This window comes from Tursiops truncatus, chromosome 19 (genome assembly GCF_011762595.2).
Source record: "Tursiops truncatus isolate mTurTru1 chromosome 19, mTurTru1.mat.Y, whole genome shotgun sequence".
Lineage (NCBI taxonomy): Eukaryota > Metazoa > Chordata > Mammalia > Artiodactyla > Delphinidae > Tursiops > Tursiops truncatus.
The window spans coordinates 47,100,258-47,125,434 of NC_047052.1; the positions used below are offsets into that span (position 1 = coordinate 47,100,258).

General features: G+C 54.7%; 2 protein-coding genes across 3 annotated transcripts; one reads left to right on the forward strand and one right to left on the reverse strand.

Moving 5' to 3' along the window:
- Positions 1–1,079: 1,079 nt before the first annotated feature.
- ZNF526 (zinc finger protein 526) lies at positions 1,080–5,873 on the reverse strand. 2 transcript variants are annotated; one of them, XM_019951941.3, is made up of 3 exons: positions 5,759–5,873; positions 3,859–3,959; positions 1,080–3,769 (listed from the first exon to the last, which is right to left on the reverse strand). In XM_019951941.3, the coding sequence occupies exon 3, from the start codon at positions 3,750–3,752 to the stop codon at positions 1,713–1,715; it is 2,040 nt and encodes a 679-aa protein (XP_019807500.1). In that variant the 5' UTR covers positions 3,753–3,769; positions 3,859–3,959; positions 5,759–5,873; the 3' UTR covers positions 1,080–1,712. The 2 variants fall into 2 exon arrangements, with proteins under 2 accessions (XP_019807500.1, XP_019807501.1); XM_019951942.3 differs by lacking the exon at positions 5,759–5,873 and adding an exon at positions 5,519–5,722.
- Positions 5,874–7,446: 1,573 nt separating this feature from the next.
- Positions 7,447–24,079, forward strand: DEDD2 (death effector domain containing 2). Its single transcript, XM_033844735.2, has 5 exons — positions 7,447–7,602; positions 8,211–8,577; positions 10,388–10,510; positions 13,933–14,073; positions 22,847–24,079. The coding sequence occupies exons 2-5, from the start codon at positions 8,250–8,252 to the stop codon at positions 23,224–23,226; spliced, it is 972 nt and encodes a 323-aa protein (XP_033700626.1). The 5' UTR covers positions 7,447–7,602; positions 8,211–8,249; the 3' UTR covers positions 23,227–24,079.
- Positions 24,080–25,177: the final 1,098 nt, after the last annotated feature.

Below are 25,177 nucleotides of genomic sequence, written 5' to 3' on the forward strand. Positions count from 1 at the left end.
TGCCCAGGTCTGGCCCCATCCTCTACTTCCTGGACCATCTCCAGTTTCTCCTGCCCGACCCTGATGCCAGGGAGCCCTAACCCCACCTATGACCCTCACCCCATCCCATCCCCCACACTGCCCCAACTTCTTAGCCTGGCTTTCAAGGCCTTCCCAGGTCTAGGCTTCCCTCCTTCCCTGCCTTGTCGCCCCTCCTCTGCCCAGCCTCCCTCCCAGACAGCTCAGCTGCAGCCACGTCCTGCTGCACCTGTCTGAGTACCCTGGTCTGCAGAGGCCTGAGACAAGCCTTCCCGATGGACCTGCCATAAATCACCTAATTTCATTTGGAGAGGGAAGGATTGTCAGCCCAGGTAACCTTTGAAAAGGTTGGGGATTCCTTCCTGTTGCCAAGACGTTTTATCTTTTGAGGCCCCTTAAACCCCAATTGCTCTGTGACAATGGCTCACTTTTCCTCCAGTTACCATGACTCCTCCTCTGAGCCCCCGCCCCCTGCAGTGGTTTCAGGTCACAGTCAGTTCACAGCTGTATCAGTTACAGATATGGGCTAAAAGGACCCCATGGATTCAAATCTTGGCCAATGCCTCTGCCCAGCTATGAGATCTTGGGTGAGTCTCTGTCCCCGTTTTCTCACTTGGGATAATACTGAGATCACCTCACAGGCCTGCTGAGATCATTATACATGTATAGTGCTAACTGCAGTGCCTGCCACGGCCGGGCAGTCAAATGTTTGCTGTTACTGTAGCTGTCAATAACTGGACGACCTCCAAGTATAGCAAGAACTCACCCTCCTTGCGGTGCTGCCTGCCTGGAATTTTTTCTTCGTCTTCCACTAGCAGATTTCTACTTTTTCTTCAAAGATTAACTCCTTTAGGAAGTCTCTGACTCCTGATCTACCATGGAGGTTTGTTCCCTGCTCTGGGATCCTACTGTCCCTGCACATCCCCGCTGCAGCTCTGAGGGTCCTGGGGCTGAGATCCATCTGCCCCCACTGGGGCAGGGCAGAGGCCTGATTCGTCTCTGGCCCCCAGCACACGGGAGGGAGGCCTTAGAACACCCAGGCTGAATAAATCAACAAGACATTCAGAGAGCAAGGCCATCTGTATTTGTGGGTGTTCCTCCTACCACACTGCGTGGCTCCTGGGGCAGAGCCCACGTCTGACTCATTCCTGGGTTTCCAACATCACCCACCTGCAGCTGAATACCGGGGTACCTACAGATTGCCCTCCACGTTGTCAAAAGTGAGATCAAGGAAGCCCAGAGAAGTCAAGTGCCTTCTTCCACCAGGCAGAGCCAAGTCCTGGGAGCCCAGAGTCCAGAGAAGGCTAGGGCTGGGGGGACAAGCAGAGGATGTGAAGAGGTATGTGACAGGGCCCAGCAGAGCCCTGTCACATGGTTGGGGCTCAGGAAAGGTTACCTGATGTTGCTGGGCACCAGGGTGATGCAAAGAGCCTTGGAGAACCCCGCTTTGCAACGCAGTGGGGTGACCGGGACACATCATATCGTGTCTCAGAGCTTCAGCGTCCCCTCAGGCAGAGAAAGGTGACGCCTGGTGGGGCCATTCTGAGGAGTGAGTGGGTAAGAGGCCAGGGTGGGTGAATGCTGGCACCCGGTGGGCGCCAGAGTGGCTTGCCAGGGCGTGGCCCCCTTTCTCCCCAGAGGTGCCCACACTTGATTCTGCAACCAAACTCTTTTATTGTTGCTCTTCAGCTGTGTCACACAAAGGCCGTGTCCAATTGTAACAGCCCGCTCGCTTCAGTGGCCCCCAGTGCCGCCTGGCACAGCTGCAGCGTGTCCACAAGTGCCAGTGGCTGGGATGTCTCGATGATGGCAATGGTCTCCCCGAGCTCGGTGCACATGATAGTCTGCTGAGGCTCGGGGGGCGGGGGCGGGGCAGGAGGGGGTGATCTGGGAGGCTGCAGTGTCATCGTCCGAGCTTGGGCGTGGACCCGCTGATGCAGTCGCAGGCCCGCCATGGCACGGAACCAGCGGCCGCAGGTCCCGCAGTAGTAGGGGCTCTTGTTGTAGAGACCGGTGATGGGGAGGCGGGGCGCACGGGCAAAGGCGACTGGCCGCAGGTGCAGCCTCCGGTGCTGCTGCAGGTTAGAGCTCTGCGTGAAGCGCTTGCCACAGTCCAGGCACTGGTAGGGACGCACACCCGTGTGGGTCAGCTGGTGGCGGCTGAGGTTGGCCAGAGAAGCAAAAGTCTTGCCACAGGAATGGCACTGGAAGGGCCTCTCGCCCGTGTGCGTCCGCAGATGGTTGCGCACATGGACCAGCTTCTTGAAGCCCTTGCCGCAGACACCACAGCGGTGTCGCCGCTCAGGGGGCCCATGGACCGCACGCCGGTGCCGGGAGAGCCGGGAGGCGGAGGCAAAGGACTTGGTGCACTGCGGGCAGGGCAGCTGGGCAGGTGGGGCAGGGGGCAGCGCGGGGGGCGTGGGCTCGGCAGGAGCCGGGGAGGCAGCCGCCGCCGCCGCCGCCGCCGCCGCCGCCATGGGAGGTGCCCCACTCTTGCCGGCGTGAGTGCGCCGGTGGTAGAGGAACTTGGTCATGTTGCTGAATGTTTTGCCGCAGCGGCAGCGGTGCAGTGGGTTGGCGGTGTGGGCCCGCCGGTGGGCCACCAACGTGAGTTCTGTGCTGAAGCCACGGCCGCAGTCCACGCAGAGGTAGCGGGCTTCGCCGCGGTGCAGCCGCAGGTGCTGCTCCAGTGAGGCTGCTTTCTTGAAGACCTTGGAGCAGGTCGTACATTCGTGTGTGCCACCAACATGGGCCCGCCCGTGAGCCAGAAGCCGGTTTGCCGAGCTGAAGCTGCGCTGGCACTGGCTGCAGTGGAAGGGGTGAGCCACTGACGCTGGGCCACGGGACGCCCGCCGGTGGCGCCGGCGTGCCCCTGCTGAGGTGCAGCGTTGAGGACAATCCCCACAGCCCTGGGCCTCGCTGGCTGTGGACTTGTCAGCTCCCTTAGCATCATCACCAACCTCTGCTGCTGCCTCTTCCTCGTCCTCTGTCTCTTCGTCGTCATCTTCTTCATCCTCACCCTCCTCCTCCTCCTCTAGCCCATTGCGCTCTTCTTTCTCTAGGGAGTCAAAGTGAGTGCCCTGGTGCTCCAAGAACTCCTCAGGGGTGGTACACAGGGCAGAGCACTCAGGACACTCATAGGGCTCCATCTTGACTTCGGGTGGAGCAGGGGGTGGAGGTGGGGAGGGGAGGGGAGGCAGAGGAGGCGGCACCGGAGGTTTAGCTGCTGCAGCAGCAGAAAGGTGCCGGGCCTTCCGATGAGCCACCCACAGCTCAGGCGAGGGAAACAGCTCCTGGCAGTCTCCACACTGGTACTGGATCTGGCTTGCAGACTCCCGAAGGTGGGCATCCTGGTGGGCCAGGAGCTCGCTGGGGGAGAGGATGAGCTGGCTGCACTCACCGCACTGGAAAGGCCCATCCTCAGTGCCTGGCACCAGCTCCGGCTCCAGGCCAGTGTCCTGGGTGGTCAGCGCCTCCTCCTCTGTGACAGTGGGCACATGCTGCTCCTGGTGTGACAGGACTTCTTCCAGTGTGTTGTAGAGGCTGCCACATTCAGAGCACATGAACTGGAAGAAGAGGGATGAGGCAAGGGCCTCGCCAGGTGTCATCTCAGTCACCTCCGTTAACATCTCCATTTTCTCCCCTAACGTCGGTGTTGACATCTCCACTGCCCCTGGTGACATCTGTGTTGGCATCTCAGCCACTTCAGCTGCCTCAGCCACCACCTCTGCCATTGTGCGAAAGGCAGTACCTGGAGAAAGAAGGGAGTGCCTAGTGAGACCAGGAACTCAAGGGGAGGGGGGATGTCTCAGGAGTTCCCTTGCCCATCCCATCACTCACCAGCCTCTAACAATCAGCAAGTCTGGATCCAATACTTATATCTCAGTCTTCAGTGAGCCTGTGACCCTGTAGCTGAACTGCACCCCATGGCAGCCAGGTATCTGCAGAAGAGAGACAGCCCTTCTCAGTCTGGCCTCTGATGCCACCCTCCTTACCCAGAGGGCTGGTCACACCCTTTCCAAGAACAGAATGTGTCTTTTGGGGTCTCTTGGCCTTGGCCTGTGCAGTTTCCTCTCTGTGCAGCATCTTTCCTCTATCTACTTGTACACAGAAAGATGTAGCAAGGTGTTTAAGAGCATAGGCTCTGGACAAGACTGCCCTTGGGTTGAATCTGAGCTCCACTACTTACTTCATCTCTCAGAGACTGCATTCTCATCTGTGAAATGGACTAAAAGTAGTACTGACCACAAAGTCCCTGGTACTTTGTAATGCTTAGATAGAACCATTACTTGTAATTCTCCAGAAATGTTGTTTTTGAACCCTAAGTCTTTGATGCTGCTATTCCTTCTGCCAACGAAGTTCTCTCTTCTTTTCTAGCAAACTCTACATCCACAGGGTGGTGGCCACTCCCTCCTCCTTGGGGTTCTTACAGTATACCGTGCCACCTCCATCACAGCAAATATCATGAACTTGGGATAGAGTCTGTGCTCCTCTCACCAGACTGAGCCTGCCGGCAGGGCAGGTCTGATTTATTGTAGGGGCTGCTGTCACCAACAAAGCCACTGACCAAGGACAGGGATTTTAGCTTTTGAACTTCCCTCTACGTGCCCCATCTCTCCCTCTACAGGTGTGGGCTCAACCTAACGCAGGCCCCTTCACACAACAGGGGCTCAGAGTCCCTACAGCAAATGACTGCCGCCCATGCAGGCCTAAGCAGTAATGTTCCAGATATAATCCCCACCACCTCCATCTCTTCTTCAACTCATCTGTTAGTGCCAGAGGGCAGGTGGAGTTCGGCTTCCAGCTCTGCACACAAAAGTTGCTCATGTGTAGCTAGCTCCCAGAGGTGTCACCATAAGCACTGAGAAGATTTGGTGAATGAATTATGCTCCCTCCAGGAAGTGTGGCCCCGAGAGTTTAACTGTCCTTGTGCACATTCCACTTTTCCCACCAGACCAGCCCTCCTATTAGACTGCGAATTCCCACAAGAACGAGGCCCAGCACAGGGCCCTGCTATCAGCTGCTTTCCAGTAAATGCTCCTTAAGCAAATGATTCACAGAAAGGCCAAGAGCTAAACTTTCCAACTCCCTCACTAATTTTTGAGTTGCTCAGGCCCTGGCACACAAAAGCCATTCAATAACGGACCTTCCTGGAAACAGTCAACCAGGGGCCTGACAGTTCAGCTTTGCACCGTTTACAGCACCACTCCCGACAGAGAACTCCCCTCCAGCGAGGCCCAGTGCCTGGCGCAAGGCTTACGCAAAATAGGCAACCAGTAAATGTCTAGAAGATGGCCCGAAGGACCTGATATTTGGACTTTCCTAGTCTGCATTCCCCATTTCCCAATCCTGGACTGTGAATTATTGGGGGAACGGATGGGTTTTTGTTATACAGTAGACCAATAAAAGTCCTTCCAGGAAAGAACCCACCAGGGCCCTGGAAGTTCAACTTTCCTGAGACACATCCCTTTTCTCTGACCAGACTTATCAACTACGCAACCTGAGAGTTCCCTGCAAACGGTGGGGGCCGGGCGAGTTCGAGCGTAGGGTCCGGAACACCTCAGGCGCTCTATCAACGGTCCAGGGCACAGAGGAAGCAGCACTCTCTTTCCACGCCGCGTCGCTCCCGCCCTAGCGCAGGCCCCAAAGCTCCTCGACCCCCGGAGTCCCCCTCGTTCTCCCTCCGCCCTCTCCGTAAGCCCAGCTCTCTCTTCCCCGGCCCGCCCCGCGGCGCCCTCACCCGTCTCTCTCGCCTCCTGCAGCCCCGCCGCTCTTGACACAGACCCTCAGCTCCAGGCGTGTGGGACCCCCTCACTATCCACGCCTCCCATTGGACGCTGCCCTTACCCGCGGCGGCCAATCAGAGCCGAAAGCGGAGGGCACGCGCTCCTGCGCCTGCGTATGGGCGATTAGGCGGGGCTCGGCGAGTTTCTCCACGCACACAACTGTGCCCTGTGGGCGGGGCTCCGGGCTCGGAGAAGCGCCTGCGCAGTTCTCCCGGGCCGCTCCTCCGCCAAGTCTGAAAGTTAAGTAGAGATAAGTGAACATCACTGGAAAGCAAGGATCATGGAGTGGACTGGGTGGCGGGAGACCTTGACAGAACTGTCATTTCATAGCTAAAGACACAGAGCATCTCTGAGAGCACAGCTTTGGAGTCAAGCATACTTGGGGTGCTACCCCTCGCTGGGCCTAACTTTTACTCCTATGTAAAATGGGCTTGAATCACGTCCACCTCAAAGGCTGTTGAGGGGATTGGATGAAATCAAACAGGTAAAAGCAGTCAGCACAGGGCCTGATACACCGTAGATGCTCACTTTAACTTATCTAACATGGACATAGATAGTCCTTCCCTGTTTGTAAAATTGCTTTCCCTTCCCTCACCCTCTTTGGTTGATTTAATGATATTCACTTACTGGGCGCCTACTGTGTGTCCGGCCCAGGATTGGGTTTCAATAGGTGACAACTGCCATCAGGGAGAGGGGAAGGGACTCTTCGGAGGTCACTGCCTCAGCCCAAGCAGAGCTAGTGCTGAGCCAGTGCCAGGCACGACCCAGGCCTTCCGCCTCCCAAGGGGTGATAATTCCGGGGGTGGGAACAGGTTCGGGGAGGGGCCTTGTCTCAAGGCACGAGCGGGCCCTGACCTTGAGTCATGTAAGTGGGGGGCAGGGTGGCGGTGCTCAGACATGCAGCCTCGATGCCAAATCTCCTGATAGAGACCTGCTCTTGCCAGAGTGAAACTGGCAGGTGCAGCTTAAAGAGGGGCTATTGGGAGTCCCCGTGACCTTGGAGGGCAGAGATTGGAAGGGGTTATGGGGGGGCGTTAAGAGTTCCTTGAGGGGGGAGTCTGAGTGTAATGCGGGAGTCCTGATGGACGCCATCAGGAGGTGCACAGTGGAGATGGAGGGGCCTATTGCAATCAGGAAGGAGGTATTGATTCCTAAGATGAGATGAGGGAGTCTTGGTCTTGATTGGGGAAGGAACTTATAGATGGGGGATTTCTGTTGGATGAGGAGGGATTGCAGTCGAGATCATGAGATGGCACAGATGGGATGTAGGTCTCCAAAAGAAGTAAGGGGCAGTCTAACGGAGGGGAGTCCAAGTCCGGATCATAAGGGACCTGGGTGCTACTCGGAGCCAGTACGGTCGTGATTGTGGTCCTTTGCCATGGGTAGCTGGGAGCAGTGGTTAATGTGGGCGTCTAGGTCGTGATAAGGAGGGGGCTGTAGTCCGTGACATAAGTAGTTTCAACAGGTCGTGAGGGCACTAAGGACCCTGTAGCTTATGTCACCGGCAGAAGCTATCCGGAAAAATGGTACCAGATCCAGCCCAGACGCGGAACCGCTCTCGCTCTGCGCAGGCGCAGTACAGGGCGGCCGGACGTTACGGTTGGGGGCGGGTCCGGAGGGAGGGGCTTGGAAGCCTCTCTCTGCGCTTGCGCCTAAGGGGCGTGGCGGTCGCACCTGCGCGAGATGGGGGAAGGAGGAGGAGCGAGGTGACGCAGGCGTAATAATAGAGAAGGTGCCAGAAAGATACAAAACAAGTGGCCGCGGCCGTCGCCCAGGAGTCGTGAGGCGCCGGAATTCGGTGAGGATGTGGAGAGGCCTACAAGCTACTGGTGGCGGGTAGACCGGACCACCTGGGTGCTGGGGAGAGGGCGGTACCACCCTTACAGGGCGAGGGGGTCGGATTCGTACAGCGCCACCTGTGTGGAGCGAAGGGCTGCTTTGGTCGGTCCCATTGTAGGGGGCAGAGGGTCACTTTCGGACTGTACCACTTAGGTGGAGCTGTGGGGCTGATCGGACAGTACCTCTGGACGCAGCCAAGGAACATGTCTGGACAGTAGTACCCATAGTCAAAGGGCAATTGGCGGGGTGCCCCGCGTTGGGCCCCTAGGCTTGTTCGGACCGAGTCAGTCGGGTGGGAGGCTTGTTCGGAACATACCACCTGGGGAGGGGCATTCGGGCTGGGCCTGCCCGACTGGTCGGAGGACAAGAGGGGTCTGGCGTCTGGACCTGTTACTAGGGGACCTCGGGCGATACCATTCTCTTGCGGGAGAAGGGGGAGGCTAAAACGGCTGGGATGTGAGGGTGGCCCTGCCCGGCGGCACTCGGAAGGGGAGACGCACTGGCGGGGGTGAGGTTCGGGCCTCCGCGTCGCTGACCACTGCCCCCTCCCCGCTGTGTGTGTTCTAGGCCCTGGTTCTGAGCTTATTCCGCCCCCCTCCCCCGGGTATGGCGCTGTCCGGGTCGACCCCGGCCCCGAGCTGGGAGGAGGATGAGTGCCTGGACTACTACGGGATGCTGTCGCTTCACCGTATGTTCGAGGTGGTGGGCGGGCAACTGACCGAGTGCGAGTTGGAGCTGCTAACCTTCCTGCTGGACGAGGTTCCCGGCGCCGCCGGCGGCCTGGCCCGCGCCCGCAGCGGCCTGGAGCTGCTGCTGGAGCTAGAGCGCCGCGGGCAGTGCGACGAGAGCAACTTGCGGCTGCTGGGGCAACTCCTGCGCGTGCTGTCCCGTCACGACTTGCTGCCACACCTGGCGCGCAAGAGGCGCTGGCCAGGTATCGTGGAATGGGAGGGTGACAGACTTCCGGTGGGGAGAGGGCCTTGCTTTCGCTGGGCCTCCACGGTGTCTGATATGGAGAGTGCCATCTCAGTACGTGTCCCATCGCACTCTTTCCTCCTCCCAGGGTATCAATGAGAAACACAAGAGGGAGGAGGCATAGCATTGGGAGGGGTGAGCCTGTGGGATTTGGCTACATCAATAGTGATGTTTGTAGCGTCTGTTTACAGAGGGCTTACTTCTTGCCGGGCACAGCAGTAAGCCCTTCTTCATATGTACTATCATCCTATATCCTCCCGGTAATCCTAAGAGGAAGTCCTGTCACCGTCCCCACTGTACAGGGAAAGCAGTAGGTTGGAGAATTTAGGCAGATTGCCCACATATAACAGCTGAATCCTGTGTGCCTGGGGAATAGGGAACAGGAGATACAGCTTGACGGGACTGACAAAGTGTTCCATGAGGAACAAACATTTGGGAGGAGTATCAAGACTATAAGACAGGTGAACGATTTACTTTTTTAAATTCTGTATATGAAGATGACTTTATTTGAACGATTTACTTTTAGATGGGGTTATGGAAGGACTGAAACAGAGTAATGGAGCAGAGAGAGGAAGTAGGGAGTGGAATGCTTCAGAGTGAAAGGAGGCCCCCTTAAGATTCCATAACCAGGGCTTCCCTGGTGGTGCAGTGGTTGGGAGTGCGCCTGCCGATGCAGGGGACGCGGGTTCGTGCCCCGGTCCGGGAGGGTCCCGCATGCCGCGGGGCGGCTGGGCCTGTGTGTCCGGAGCCTGTGCTCCGCGGCGGGAGGGGCCGTGGCGGTGAGAGGCCCGCATACAGCAAAAAAAAAAAAAAAAAAAAAAAAAAAAAAGATTCCAGAACCAGTCAAGACCTTTCTGAGAAGTTGGCGTTTGAACTGAGGCTGCACTGCCACCCTGGTGCATAGATCTCAGAGTAGGAAATTCCAGGCAGAGGGAAAGACAAGCTTTTAAGTCCTGAGGTAGGACTGAGTTTGGCATTATCAGAGGCCAGTGTGGCAGGAGCAGAGGTCAAAGTAAGGGCACAGAGGTAGGTGAGAAGCCATGCCACATAGGAGCTTGCAGATAACACAGCTAGAAAGTGGGAGCTAGGATTTAAACCTTGCTGGTTTGTCTCCAGAGTTGGTGCCCTTAATCCTTGTAAGGGAAGTGCTCCTATAGGACAGCAGTCCTGAGAAGGTGAAGAGCCCCTTGTGTGCATTGGCTTTGAGCTTTTGAGCCCTTGGCGGGATTACTAGAGGTGCTGTGGCTAGTTTAGGGAGGGGTTTTGTGAGCTTTCCTGCCCAGGGTAAGCCCATGGGATTTGGGTAACCAGGAAAAAGGCATGCCTTGTGCAGAACTGACAGCATTTTTGGAAAAATATGTCTGGAGGTCAGGCTCTGGAAGAGAAGATTTGGGGACCCTGCAGAGGCCTGCTTACTCTTCGGGGCCTCAGGGAGAGCCGGGGGCAGTTGACGGATGGGGGCAGCCAGCATTGCAGGAATCCTGACCATAACTCAGCTTACAGGATAACTGACAGTTGGAGCTGCTGTACACGTGGATTGGGTGGCCCCAGAAGGTGATGAGTCTTTTACCCCCGGGAGGCACCGAACAATTACTGGGCTGCAGGTGTTTGAGAGGGAGTGGGTATCTGGGCTTTGAGTTCTGGGGAACTCAGGCACCCTGTGGGGCAGGTTTTCTTCTGGGGTGGGGCTGAGGGGGTGGGAATTGGAGGCTGGGCCTGGGAGAAGTCGCAGGCTTTGAATACTTCATTCCATTCTTCTCTCCCCACAGTGTCTCCAGAACGCTCCAGCTATGGCACATCCAGCTCTTCTTCAAAGAGGACGGAGGGCGGCTGCCGTCGCAGTCAGCAGTCAAGGAGTTCTTCAAATGTTGAGCAGGGTCAGTGGGAGACAGGTGAGCCCAGCCCTGTGGGTGCGCCAGCAGTCTCTCTCTCTCCCTTCTGAACCCTGATGAACCTACCCCATCCTGACCCATCAAGGAAGGAGCCCGTGGGGGTGATTCTGTCTCATTTTTGCTTTGTGTTTGTGTTTGTTGTTGCAAAAGCACATGTCTAGAAACAACTTACGGAATTGTTTTTTGTGGTTTTATATGTCATTTAAATGGCACCACGTCATGGGTATTATTCTTCACATGGCTGTCTTTGTTGGACATGTTTCTGAGATTTATTCATGTTGGGTTTCTAATTGGTTTTGTTTAATTGCCATGGCAATTAATTTACCCACTCTCCTCCCCTCCCCCAAGTTTTTAATCATTCAAACGTATTTCAAATATACCGAGAAGTGGAAAGATGAGTGCAGTGAATGTGTTTGTATCTTCCACGTAGACTCAGTAATTTTAACATTTTGCCAGGTTTGCTTTATGTGCATGTATGTGTAATTCTGTTTTTTCTTTTTTTTAATATTTGTTCGTTTGTTTTTGGCTGCGTCGGGTCTTAGTTTCGGCACTTGGGATTTTTCGTTGCAGTGTGCAGGCTTCTCTCTAGTTGAGGCACTTGCGGGCTCAATTGCCCCGTGGCATGTGAGATTTTAGTTCCCCGACCAGGGATCGGACCTGCGTCCCCTGCATTGGAAGGTGGATTCTCAACCACTGAACCACCAAGGAAGTCCCTAATTCTGTTTTCTTTTTGCTGAACTCTTTGAAAGTAAATTATAGGCATCAGGACACTTTACCCCGAAATTGGCAGGCATCTCCTGAGAATCAGAAGATTGTCTGAAACCACTTCAAGACTACTGTCATATCTAAGAAAGGACAGAAGTACTTATTCTCTGATATCCTAATGGTCCATTTTCAGATCTTCTCAATATTGTCTGCACTTTTAGGATCCACTCATAGTTGTGTTGCTGTACATTCAGTTATTAGTCTCCTTAATCTCTTACTATGGAACCCCCCCCCCCGCTACCCCGTACCTTTTTCTTTTTTCCCCCCATGACATTGACCAGGCCACTTGTTTTGTACAATGTCCTGATTGTTTCCGGACATGTCTGATAATTTCCTGATGGTATCATTTAACTTATCCGTCTGTCCCCTGTAGTTTGGGAATCGGGTTTGGAGAGTTGGTTAGATTCAGGTTACGTGTTTTTGGCTGGAATGCTCCTTGGTTGATGCCGTGGTCTTCACATCAGGAGGCCTGGTTTTCCTGTTGTGAGTGAGCAAGTTCGATCACTTGGTTAAGGTGGTGTCTGCTGTATTTGTCCTTCGTACGGAGATATTTTTTCCCCTTGTGGTTAGTAAATCTATGAGATGACACTTTGGCACGTCGTGTTCACCAACAGCATCCCCAGTGGGTTTAGCAGCCATTGGTGATCTCTGCCTGAACCAGTTACTATATTGGTGTTCATGAAATGGTGGTTTTCTAATTCTTTCCTATGTCTATTAGCTGGCATTTTCTCAAGAGGAGTTTTACTTCTTTCTTTCCCTCCATTCCTCCCTCTCTTTACTTAGTGAGGGGTGTCACCATAGACTCATATATTCTTATTTATTTACTGTTATAATCAATTAGTTATTCTTCCTGATGTTCAAATTGGCTACATCCTGTGTCCTTTTGATGTGTCTCCATCATTCTTTGGGTGCTTCCTGCTTTGTAGGACTGCAAGATGGACTGCAAGATGTCCAGGATTCACTTGTATTTTCCCTTCCCCAGCCCTGGAATCAGCTGTTTCCAGAAACCTGGTTTCTCTCAGAGGCAGCGGTATTTGGAGACCAAGATCTGGGTGCCGAGTATGCGCATTGTTTTTAGGCGCTTACAGTGAACAGAACTAGAAATTGCTTTTCGTAAAAGTTCATATTAGGGGCTTCCCTGGTGGCGCAGTGGTTGAGAGTCCGCCTGCCGATGCAGGGGACACGGGTTCGTGCCCCGGTCCGGAAGGATCCCACATGCCGCGGAGCGGCTGGGCCCGTGAGCCATGGCTGCTGAGCCTGCGCGTCCGTAGCCTGTGCTCCACAACGGGAGAGGCCACAACAGTGAGAGGCCCGCGTACCACACACACACAAAAAAGTTCACATTAGCATTTTCAATTCAAACATAACATTATAAGGATTTTTTTTTTTTTTTGGCTGCGCTGCTTGCGAGGATGTTAGTTCCCTGACCAGGGATTGAACCTGCGCCCTCAGCAGTGAAACTGTGAGGTTGTAACCACTGTACCACCAGGGAATTCCCTACAAGGACTTTTTTTTAAATTAATTTATTTTTGGCTGCATTGGGTCTTTGTTGCTGCGCGTGGGCTTTCTCTAGTTGTGGCTAGCGGGGGCTATTCTTCGTTGTGGTACGTGGGCTTCTCGTTGCGGCGGCTTCTCTTTGTTGCAGAGCCTGTCTTTAGGGTGCGTGGGCTTCAGTAGTTGCGGCACATGGGCTCAGTAGTCCTACGAGGACCTTTTTGTCTTACACTGAAAATCTTGGTTCTTGGTAACATTAAGACATGGATTTATTTTGCTTTATTTTACAACAATAATGAAATAGCTTCAAATTTATAACGTCAGTACCACTGCTGTGTCTACTGAATGAAACATAAGATATTTTTGTGGTTCTAATTGTTTTCAGAGTATATCCTACTGAGAGTTTACAGTCAGAATGTTCCTCCTAGTTACTTAAGGTCCTTCTTTTTTTCTGCTTCTTGTTACTGATTTTATATATACTAGATTCATTTGTTTCTGTTTAATTTTATGGTTTGTTTCTTTTGTTTCTTGTTAAATTTTTGAGTATGTTGTAAAACAGTTACGTGATTCCAAAGTCAAAACTAAAGTATGTAAAAAAGGTGTTCTTAGAAGTATCATTTCCATTGGTATCTTTCTTCCTCTTAGTAGATAATCAATTTCATTCATTTCTAACATAGCCTTACAGTGTTTCATCTTGCAAAAATAGCAAATAATGTACATATTCTCGTTTCCCCTCCTTTTTTATACAAAACATAGCAAACTGTAGATATTTGTTTTTCACTTGCTTTAGTTCACTAAGCAGTCTATTGTGGAAATTACTCCGTGTACTTTTTGCCAGACATTTACATTGTCTTCAGGTTTATGTGGTTAGGAACTATAAACAGAGCTCCAGCTACTGGCGTCCTGCCTGTTTCCTGGGGTGAGTAGGCAGGGTTTCTCTGGGGTCACACCTGAGAGTGGGACTGCCAGGTGGTGGGGTGTGCTCGTCTGTCCTTCCAGATGATGCTAACTTGTACTTATTCGCCATCTTATGGCCCAGGAAGCAGAGGGGCTCACCCAGGGTCTGACAGCGTGGAGTCCAGCCTTGAGCGCTTCCTTGGGCACCCACCTTGGTGCTCCACCCATCATCTGGTCTTCAACCTACACCATCTTTCTCTCCTCAGGTTCTCCCCCAACTAAACGGCAGCGGCGGAGTCGGGGCCGTCCCAGTGGTGGCGCCAGACGGCGGCAGAGAGGAGGTCCAGCCACCCCCCAGCAGCAGCAGGAGCCAGCCGGACCTACCTCAGAAGGCAAAGTGACCTGTGGTAGGTGTCTGTGCGTGCCTTGGGAGTGCATGTGCAGTGCCCGTTGCAGCCAGTAGAGCTGAAGGGTGGGAGAATGGGCCCTCATCTGGGGTGTGACACCCAGTGGGTGGGCAGCAGCTCCATGCATCTGTACGGCACAGTGGAATCCCTGTCTTTTCTGTTGCCTACTCGCTTGTCTACATCCTGCCCATAGTTGAAGGATTGTGTTGTGTGCTGCCTCCTCCAGGAAGCCTTTCCTGACAGTCCCCTGCCCTCAATGTCATTTTTTGTTGGAGGAGCCAGGCAGGGGCTGAGCAGCTGGGCCTGGCAGGCCTCAGAGCAGATGGGAGTTAGATTTTATTCTATGAGTCAAGGGCTTTCCAAGGGTTTTTAGCAGGGGAGTGAAGTGATCTGATACCAGTTTTTAAAGGAACTCCGATTTCATCTGGAAAATCAGTTAATAAATGAGTTACAATTTGCAAAGTGCTTAGAACAGTGCTGGACATGTAGCACATGCTCTGTAGGTGCACATGAAATAAATCCAACAAAGTGGAAGCAGGGAAACGAGTGGAGGGGCTTCACAGTCCAACAGGGATGAGGCAGAGGTCTGGCCTGGGGTAGTGGCGTTGGAGAGGGTGAGAAGGAGGTGGACTTAAGGAAATAAACATTTTGGATATAGGGTTGACTGTACCTGCAGACAGGTGGGTTGGATGGGTTAGGGGACTCTGCTATGCAGACTCATGCAGACCTTGCCCTTAAGAAATTTCTCACTGGTCCTGAGGGGAGGACACAGGCACGGGTAGGGCGCACACTCTCTCACACACTCCCACACGCCCCTCTGGTACCCCCTTCTCTGAGTTGGGCAAGGCTCTGGTCACAGAGGGTATCAGCTGGTGAGAGGCTCAGGCTGGGTGGGTGGGGGTGGAATTATAGGAGGGAAGGTTGAGGGGCAGGTGGCAGCAGCTCTGCATCCCCCAGGAGACCTTGGCCTCAGGGCGCTTCCTCCTGCCATCTGCAGAGCCTCCAGCCCCCAGAGTGCATGAGCCTGCCTCCTCCCGGTGCCCATTGCGGTCTCCCAGACCCTGGTGGTCCTAGCCGCTCCCTAGATGAGGCTGTAGACACCTGTGCTGGCTGCTTTCAGGAGGAACAGGCCAGTGGAGCCAGCCTGAGTCCTCAGACAGCCCGCACTTGAGGGGGTGGCTGTTTGGTCGTGACTCTCCCCAGAGTCAGGAGTTAATTACCAGAGCCACCCACTGGCTGGGTGGCCTAGAGAGTCACTGCCTCCCTAGGGAGCAGGCCAGGCTGAGGCCGTGAGGGGTCTTGCTGCTGGAGGCCTCCGTCTCTTCTCTGAGGGTGGGGAGGTTGTGACCCTGGGTGTGGCTGTCTCTTGCTGTGGGGCGTGGCTGCGCAGGTCTGACTGCTGACTCACCAGGCAGGGTGGGGCTGGAGTGAGGCTTTCCCCAGTAGGGCCCTGAAAATGGAGATGGCCTAGTCCCAGGGGTGGAAGGAGGTCCCTCCAGACCTGAGTGAGGAACGGGTCTGCCATTCTTGCCTCCTCCTCACCTGTGATAGCTGTGGGGGTTGAGCCCCAGGCAGCTGCCTTCCACTGAGGGATAGAACCAGACTGAACTCCGGAGGCCCCAAGAGTGTGAGGAAGGGGCCATGGGGGATCCTGGGCTCAGACACAGGACCTCTGAGTCTCCACATCCCTCTCAGGGCCATCCACTGCGCCCTGCGCTGAGCGTGCTCCTCACCTGACCTTGAATTCTCAAGACGGCCCTTGAGGTAGGGATGCCGTCCCCCATTGTGCGGAGGGGCAGGGCTGGGCCGAAGCTCGGGTTTGCTCATTTGGTTGTTCCACGTGTGTTTATAGAGCATTGATTACCTGCTTACATCCCACAGAAGGGACTGGAGGCCCCTGCCCTCATGGAGCTTGTGTTCTGGTGGGAGGAGAAGGCTAAGGGAAGGAAGAGAAACTTCAGATGTCAGCTGTAAAGAGAAACAAGCCAGGGGGAGGGGGTAGAGAATGATGGAAAATGCAGTTCTAGGTGGATTTTCAAGGTAGGGTGGTCTAGGAAGGCCTCTCAGAAGACAGGAGGAGAGGTAGGAGTGTGTGGACGGCTGAGGCAGGGTGTTTCAGATTGAAGGGACAGCAGGAGCAGAGGCCTGTGTGGGGACATGGCAGTGGTGGTGCTGGGACCGAGAGGAAGCTGGCAGGGCTGGAGCAGAGGGAGTGCGGGGAGGCTGCCAGGAGGTGAGGGCAGGAGAGGTGACCAGGGGCCCATCCTGCAGAGCCTGGGAGCCACGGGCCAGGCTTTGCGTTTGTTTAAATGATGGAAAGCAGTGGGAGGACTTGAATGACAGGCTGCGCTTTGCTTTTTTTTCCTTCAGTGTTTCCTATGGAGAAGAAATAGAAGCAGACAGATTAGCATAACGAATCCTGGCTCCCCGGCCCCCAACCTCAGCAGTTGTCAGGTCATGGCTCATCTTGTTTCATTAGCCACGTTGTTTTGGAGTCAGTTCCAGGTGTCCTTTTATTTCACTGGTAGATTTTTCACTGTGTATTTCTAGAAGATAAGAATTGGGGAGTTCCCTGACGGTCCAGTGGTTAGGACTTGGACTTGGCGCTTTCACTGCTGTGGCCCGGGTTCAGTCCCTGGTCGGGAAACTAAGATCCTGCAACCTGTGCAGCCAAAAAAAAAAAAAACAAAGAGTAAGAATTCTTAAAAAAAAAATCACACCAAAAAAATAACAATAACTTCTTACTCTCATGTGTTTGCTCAGTGTTTTAATTTCTAATTCTTATAAATATTGGTTCTCTTAAGTCTCTCCTATTTATAGGATTCCTCCATCACCTCTGATTTCTCCCCCACCACCCTTGTATCTGTTGAAAGTAGTTGTCCCGTAGTGTTTCCCGAAGACTGGCTTCTGCAGACTGCTCTGTGGCAGGACTGACTGAACATGCTCCCCTGTCGTAGTTCCTGAAAGTTGTCCCGTAGTGTTTCCCGAAGACTGGCTTCTGCAGACTGCTCTGTGGCAGGACTGACTGAACATGCTCCCCTGTCATAGTTCCTGAAAGTTGGTAGTTGGGCCTGGAGAGCCTTGATCAGATTCTGGTTTGATGGTTTTGTTTTTTTATTTTCTTATTTTGGCCACGCTGTGCGGCTTGCAGGATCTTAGTTTCCTGACCAGGGATTGAACCCCCGCCCTTGGCAATGAAAGTGCTGCATCCTAACCCCTGGACCGCCAGGAAATGCCCTTTTTTTTAAAAAAAAAAAAATTTTAATTAATTAATTTTGGGGGCTGCATTGGGTCTTCGTTGCTGCGCGTGGGCTTCTCGTTGCGGTGGCTTCTCTTGTTGCAGAGCATGGGTGCTAGGTGCACGGGCTTCAGTAGCTGTGGCATGCGGGCTCAGTAGTTGTAGCTCGAGGGCTCTAGAGCACAGGCTCAGTAGTTGTGGTGCACAGGCTTAGTTGCTCCGTGGCATGTGGGATCTTCCCGGACCAGGGATCGAACCTGTGTCCCCTGCACTGGCAGGTGGATTCTTAACCACTGTGCCACCAGGGAAGCCCCCCTTCTGTTTTTTTTCAAGCTCACCTCCTAGGTGGTATTGTGCTCTTCCTTTAGGAAGCAGGCAGAGGCTGCTTGTCTCTTAACTGCCCTTGGTGGCAGCAGCTGCTCACTGCCTCCATCCATTAGTTCAGGAAAGGTTGAAGAACTTTACAGTGACACCGTGACTCTGGCTGTGCCTTGGGGAACAGACTGGAGCAGGAGAGGGAGCCGGCTTTTGTCCAGAGGAGGTGCTGGTATTGGTGTGGCATTGGAGGGTGGAGTCTGTCCCTTAGAGCTTACTGGCTGATTCTCTCTCCTGGGCACAGGTCCTCTGTGTCCCCAGCCTTTCCTGGAGGGAAGACCTGAGTGAGAGTCATCCCTGGCCTCCGGCACAGGGTCTGGCACAGAACGCTGCTCACCTGCTCGCCTGGGCCTGTCCCTCATACCTTTCCTGATCTCCCACTGGAAAGCCCCTCCCATTTCCCTCTGCGGCCCATTCTGTCCCAGAAGAGAGACTGATGAGGTGTCGGGTAGAGGAACAAGAGAGTGTTGGGGGGCTTCCCTGGTGGCGCAGTGGTTAAGAATCCGCCCTGGTCCAGGAAGATTCCACATGCTTCGAGTAACTAAGCCTGGGCACCACAACTACTGAGGCTGTGCTCTGGAGCCCACGAGCCACAGCTGCTGAGCCCACATGCCACAACTACTGAAGCCCGCACGTGCCTAGAGCCTGTGCTCTGCAACAAGAGAAGCCACCGCAATGAGAAGCCCGCGCACCACAACGAAGAGTAGCCCCCGCTCTCCACAACTAGAGAAAGCCCCTGCGCAGCAAGGAGGACGTAATGCAGCCAAAAATAAATAAACAGATTTATTATTTTTTTTTTAAAAGTGTGGGGGCCCACCTGAGTGCAGGAAGCGGGAGCAACTCTCCTCTGGAGGAAGACAGGGCCCCACTCTCCGTCCTGGGGGCAGGGAGCATCTCCCTACCATTGGCGAGGGACTGTTGACAAATGCTGTTGACCAAGCATTTGGTGTGTTCCTGGCCGGAGGAAACTATTCAGCCACCTTCAGCCTTCCCTGAGTGCTGCCCTGGCTCCTTTTCTGACCGCCCTGCTGCTTCTGCAGAGCAGCTGGAGTTGTCTTGGTATCCTGAGGCCACTTCCTTCCTGCTGCATCCAGCCTTGTAATCCTCACAGTGGCCCCATGAGAACAGGTACTGGGGTGAGGTTGTCTTATGGAGGAGGCCACCGAGGTGCAGAGAGGTGTGGTCAGCTCAGGAGGCCCCAGACTCCCTGCCCCAGCCTGCCAGGGCGTGGTCAGCCCTGCGCCTCCAGTTGTCCCCTTGTACCCTTTTCTACCATGCTGGCCCCCAGCCTGTGAATGCCCCAAGTTCATTTTTTGCCTCTGGACTTTAACACACACCGATCTCTTCTGGGAAAGTCGCTCTTCTCTTTTCACTGCTTTCCTGTCTCGACTTACTTGTCCTCTTTCACATTTTACTTCCAGTGTCATTTCCTGGAGAGGTCCTCTCTGATTGTTTCGATCTAAATCGTTCTCTATAATTTCCTCTCCTGACCCTTGGAATGTCTTTTAATTATGGACTTCTGTGTATGGTTGTATGAGAGGCAGCAAACAGGATAGGGATAGTTAAAAGAGCTTGGGCTCTGGAGCCAGGCATCTCGGTTGGAACTCCAGCTCTGCCATTTCCTGCCTGTGTGGCCTTGGGCAGGTGACTCATCCTCTGTGCCTTAGTTTCCTCATCTACAAAAAGGGGACAATAGCACTGCCTCATAAGGTTGCAGGCACGATCAAAAAGGTCAATAGGGCTTCCCTGGTGGCGCAGTGGTTGAGAGTCCGCCTGCCGATGCAGGGGACACGGGTTCGTGCCCCGGTCCGGGAAGATCCCACATGCCGTGGAGCAGCTGGGCCCATGAGCCATGGCCGCTGAGCCTGCGCGTCCGGAGCCTGTGCTCCGCAACGGGAGAGGCCACAGCGGTGAGAGGCCCGTGTACCGCAAAAAAAAAAAAAAAAAAAAAAAAGGTCAATAGATGTGAAATGTGTGACGGTAGTGCAGTAAGTACTATATAAGTGTCACCTACGGTTAAATTATTTTGTCGAGGAATAAAGAGAGAGTGTGCGTGATGCCCATGATTCAGGGCCGGGGTGGAGTGGTGGCTCAGATAACACACATCTCTCCTTTTCTCCAGTGGAGTTTCCCTGTCCTCCCCTTCTGTGTACTGTCCTCTTGTGTTTCAGACCAGCGGTTGGGCCATGTCTTCACCTGTATTTGGGATAATGAAAGTGCTGTGAGGACTCAGGGGTTAAGACAGGGAAAGCACCTGGGTAGGGTCTGGCCTATACAAAGTGCTCCTTGACTGGGGCTTACATGTCTTCCAGTCCCACCTGTGGCTCGTGTCTCCCCACCGTCCCTGGCACTTAGTAAATGTCTGTTGAATGGAAGGATGAATGGGACACATGAGGGTCCCCCCTGATCCTGTCCTCCTTCCACCCCCACCATGCCCGGTGGGCTCTGGGTGAATAGACAGTTTCCACCGCAGGTCTAGTAGCAGTCTGTGCTGAGGATAAAGGCCATCTGGGAGGGGATTCACCTGGGCGGGCCACAGGTCCCGTGAGCCGGGCCTTGGTGGGTGATGGGCATTCTGGTCAGAAGAGGTGGACAGGTCATTTTGTGAGTAAGGCTTGTACTGGGACCACTTCCCTTGTGACTGGAGGGCAGGGTATGGGAGGATGTAGCTGGGATTGAAGGAGGAGGGGAGGGGAGGAGGTTGGCTCAGGGGCCCAGGTGAGAGAGGGCGAGGCCTAGGCAGGGGCTGTGGTGGTAGAGAGGTGAGTGTTGAAATTACAGTTCCTGTTTTGGGGTGCCTTCGGCATCTAGGCCCCGGGTCACATGCTTCATGAGTTGCCTAATGTAATCCTCATGACCCCATCGTGCAGCAGGGACCTCTTGTTTGTTTGTTTTTCAGATGGGGAAACTGAGGCTCAGAGAGGTGAGGTCACATGCCCAAGGCCCCACAGCTAGACAGTGGCGGAGCCAGGACTCGCCTCAAGGTCTGTCGTTGTCCGCCACCAGGCTCTGTGCCTCTGCCACTGAGCAGCCCGTGTGGCCTTGGACAGGTGCTGCTCCTCCAGCCCCCTGCCTCCCAGCCCACGCTACGGAGGCGTGGTTAGACACTCGGGAGTCCAGGATGTGGGCCCAGAGGTCTTATCTGATCCTTAGCATGGAGGGAGCCAGGTCTGAGTGTTGTGGGAAGTCCTGGGGGCTAAGGCCAGGTAGGTTTTCCTGGGCCTCAAGCAGAGAGGGTGAGCTTCCCCTCAAGGCAGAAAAAGGAAGCATTTGGGGTTTGGGGTGGGAGGAGGAAGTGGGTGGTGCTGAGAAGTCGCCTGGGGAAGCAGGGACTTGCCTTCTACTTTCTGCTCTGTGGTGACACAGTCTTTGAAAGGTGAAAGGAGTCAGGGGTATGACACTTCCCCTCCCAGAGCTTCAGTTACCTCATCTGTCAAATGGGTTCATTGTGGCCCCTGCCCCACAGGGCTGATCAGGCTGAATCTCCAAGGGCAAAGCCTTTGGCACATCAGAGCTGCTGGTGGCTGCCATTTTTTAGCACCCATTGGTGGACCGTCATCTGAACAGGCTTTCCAGTAGGGGTTGTCCCCAGGTTTAGGCAGGAACCTGGGCTCAGAGAGGTGGTGACTTGTCCCAGGTCACATAGCTAGCGCCTGAAGGCTCCTGGATTAGAATCAGCTCCACTGACCTGAGGCTGCTCTGTGGGGTGTGGGAGAGTCAGTGCCCTCTGTCATGCCTTGCTACTCCCTGGCCGTGCGACCTTGGGCAAATCATTTCTCTTTGCCTCCATTTCCTCATCTGTAAGTTGGGGTGACAGTAGGGCCTGCCTCACAGGGTCGTTTGTGAATTAAATGAGTTCTTTTGATTCTGCTGCTTGTCATTTCCAGCTTATAGCAGATCCTCAGGATAGCCTGTGTTGTGAGTGCAGAGGAAGTTCTGTTAGTAGCCCGATTCACAGGTGGGAATTCAGTAATCCCACAGGGAGGTGATATGCCTGATATCACATTTACAGGGATAGCCTTGGAAGTTCCGTGTCCTATCCCCTGCACAGAACTGCCACCACATTTGGGTGGATGTAGGCAGGGTTATAAGTGACAAACACAACTCAGACTGGCTTAAGCAAAAAGGAACTTGGTTATTGCTGAAGATCCAGGTGCTCCACGCACACGTGATGAACCTCAGGAGTCTTTTCCTCTCTGTCCTTGGCCTTGTGTAGGTTTCATTCTCTCCCCTCCTGGTGGCAAAACGGCCCCCAGCAGCTATGGGCTTAACAGCCCACCTTCTTGGCAGCCTCTGTGGAAAGAGAGCTCCTGCTTGCAGTAGAGCCAGCCCAGTTCCAGCCTTGAGTCTCCTGGGCCTGGTGCTTGCTTGGTGGTTGTGGGGCTGAGGATATGACTGGCCCCACATGAATGTCCCTGTTCGAGGATGCAAGAGGGGTAAAGCTGCTTACCTAAAAGCAAGTCCATTCATTCGTGCGTTGGTTCTTTCACAAATGTGTATTGAGTACCTACTGTATGTCACGGGGCTACACTAATGAACAAGACAGACAAAAATCCCTTCCTTCAGGGAGCTCACATTGAGGGGGAGACAGGTGATAAGCCTGACGGTAAGGGAGAGCTTAGGGTAGGTTAGAAGGTGATAAGTGCCTTGGGAAGAAATGGAGCAAGGAAAGGGGAACTGGGAATCCCGGGGCCGGGTGGTGGTGGTAAACAGGGTGGTCGAGGTAGGCTCACTGGGGAGGTGGCCTCTGAGCAAAGGCCTGTAGGAAGTGAGGGAGTAAGTCCCGTGGGCGCTGGGGAGAGAACACCCCGGGCTGAAGGAGAGGCAGGGCCGGGCGGAACCTGCCTGCTGGTGGGGGGGTGGGGTGGGGCAGCGAGGAGGTGGTGAGGCTGGAGTGGGGCACATGAGGGGAAGAGCAAGGCCACCAGGTCAGGAGGTAACAGGTCAGACCACAAGAGAGAAGCCGAGTGAGGATGTCATCCGTACTTGGGTGTGGTTACCAGAAGGGGGAAGGTTGTGGGGCTGGTGCAGTGCAGCCCACAGTGAGGGGCAGCAGGAGGAGGCTGGAGGGAGCGAGGGAGGGTGGCGGTTCCCCTCTTCCCCCTGGCCCCGCTGCGCCGTGTGTCGGCCCCTCCCTGACCAGTCCCTCCTTCTCCGCAGACATCCGGCTCAGGGTGCGAGCAGAGTACTGCGAGCATGGGCCGGCCTTGGAGCAGGGCGTGGCATCCCGGAGGCCCCAGGCCCTGGCACGGCAGCTGGACGTGTTTGGGCAGGCCACGGCGGTGCTGCGCTCTCGGGACCTGGGCTCTGTGGTCTGTGACATCAAGTTCTCAGAGCTCTCCTATCTGGACGCCTTCTGGGGTGACTACCTGAGTGGTGCCCTGCTGCAGGCCCTGCGGGGCGTGTTCCTGACTGAGGCTCTGCGTGAAGCCGTGGGCCGGGAGGCTGTCCGCCTGCTGGTCAGTGTGGACGAGGCTGATTACGAGGCTGGCCGGCGCCGCCTGCTGCTGATGGAGGAGGAGGGGGGAAGGCCCGCCTGAGGCCTCCTGATCCTGGATCTGGCAGGACTGACCCCACCTCCTAGCCTCTGGGCCACCTTCTCCCCTGGAGGATGTCGACCATCTCTACTCCTAGAGGACTGTCACTCTACTAGCTCTGAGGACTGTGACAGCCAGGCCCCTTGATAGACCCTCCCACAGGATGTGGGCTTTGAGGCCTAAACCACTTCCAGCTGAGTTTCCTTTCCAACCGCCCCCCCCCCCCGCGCCCCTTACCACCACCCCCCACCACCACCACCCCGCCCATTAGGTGCGTTCCCTCAGCTTCAGGAGGCCAGGGGCTCAGGCCTGCAGATCCGAAAGGAAGGGAGGCATAGCCACACACCAAAGGCCCCTTGCACATCGTATTCCTGACCCTGGGCTGTGTGCATGCACACACGCTGCCCCCTCTGAAATCTCTCCTGGGCTCCTGCCCTGGCCTGTTCCACTTACTGCTTTGGCCTAAGGGCTTCTCTCTCAGGATCTCTGATTATACCGCCCCCCAACCCTGAGCTTCAGCCACACCAGTGGGCACTGGAGCTGGGGTGCATCTGGGGCCTGCTCACCTTGCCCGCACATCTCTACAGCCAGCCGGGCTCTGCCCAGCTTCCACACACAGACCTGGCTCTCCCCCTTCTCCTGCTCCCCGAAGCTGGACACAGATTTGCACATGGATCTGCACCGAGTGTCACACATGTGTTGCAGCGGCATCAGACCAACTGTGCTGTTTCCCAGGAGGCCAGGACCAGGAACCAACTTCTTTCTCAGAAAGGGAAGGCAAAGGCTTGGGGCTGATGGGAAAGGCCTTTTACGAGTGACACCAATAAAACTGCCCTGGAGAGGGCATAGGTGGGCATCACGGCTGTACTCTTTCCTTTATGGGCTGGAGGAAGGAGCTGATTAGAGCCTGGGCCCAGTACCAATCCCGGAGTTCCTCGCCTGGTATCTGGCTGGAGGGTGTGCAGGATGCTGGACCATCATGTGCCGGCTGCTGCCACGGTCTTGCCCTCCTTTTGGCTTCAGTTTCCTTATCTGTTGAAGGAGGACATACTGCCTTGGAGTCATAGACTCTCTCAACCTCATTCACACATGCTTCGCTCCTGTATGTCCTTGGGAGTGCTGGTATTTTTTAACTAGTTCGGTGAGGTGGGCTAACTGTCTATCTCCAAGGCCGACAGAGCCCAGGGTTTGGAAACCAACTGGGTCAGCAGCCAGTGCTCTCTGCCTAGAGCCCCTCTCCAGGTGGCTCTTCACCCCTCACAGCTTCTGGACAGTTACTAACCTTAAATCTGGATCTGTTGTTTCTCCTCCTGAGGCCAAACACTACTTCCTGCTGCCCCGTGGCTGCAGCTGAGGTTGTGGCCTCTTGCTGTTTCCCTACTCCTTGTTTTAAGAGTGTAGGAACTCAAGTTCCGTACACAATACTGGGAGCTTTCCTTCCTGGGCGAGAAGGGGACCTGGGCTGGGAGTTGGGGAGGGGGAGGGCAGGGATTCCCAACTGCCGGCTTTTCTTGGGGGAAAGGATGCAGCTATCCACGCCTGGGAACCTGTCCTGGACCCCTGACCTGTGTTGATATACAGGGATACAGCGGCAAGTCTAGGAGTTGAATCCTGTCCAGGAGTCAAGACCTGATGCATCTAGTTGCTGTGTGATCCCAGACTGTCTCCATTTACCTTCTCTGGGAGGGAGGTAATGTCTGCTGGGCACCTAGATAAGATCTATTTAATACTTAGCCAGCTGTGTGAAGTAGGGATTTTGGAAGTGACTTGCCGCAGGAGTAGAGAAGCACTGAGATGGAAAACAGCTCTCCACTGGTGGATGCCGTCAGGTTGGGAAGGCAGGTGGGGGCTTCCAGGTGCTTTCTCCTTCCCTCAACTAGGGGAGTCTCCTTGGCTGGTGTGGGACACAGGCTTTCTTTTCACGACCTGTCAACATTTGGGGTCTTCCTCTACC

What these genes read in the sequence shown, in the direction of transcription:
- ZNF526 (XM_019951941.3), bottom strand. Translation starts at nt 3,752, where the DNA reads ATGGCAGAGGTGGTGGCTGAGGCAGCTGAAGTGGCTGAGATGCCAACA.
- DEDD2 (XM_033844735.2), top strand. Translation starts at nt 8,250, where the DNA reads ATGGCGCTGTCCGGGTCGACCCCGGCCCCGAGCTGGGAGGAGGATGAG. An exon ending in GCGCAAGAGGCGCTGGCCAG is followed by an intron (nt 8,578 to 10,387) that starts GTATCGTGGAAT and finishes CTCTCCCCACAG; the next exon opens with TGTCTCCAGAACGCTCCAGC. An exon ending in GCAGGGTCAGTGGGAGACAG is followed by an intron (nt 10,511 to 13,932) that starts GTGAGCCCAGCC and finishes TTCTCTCCTCAG; the next exon opens with GTTCTCCCCCAACTAAACGG.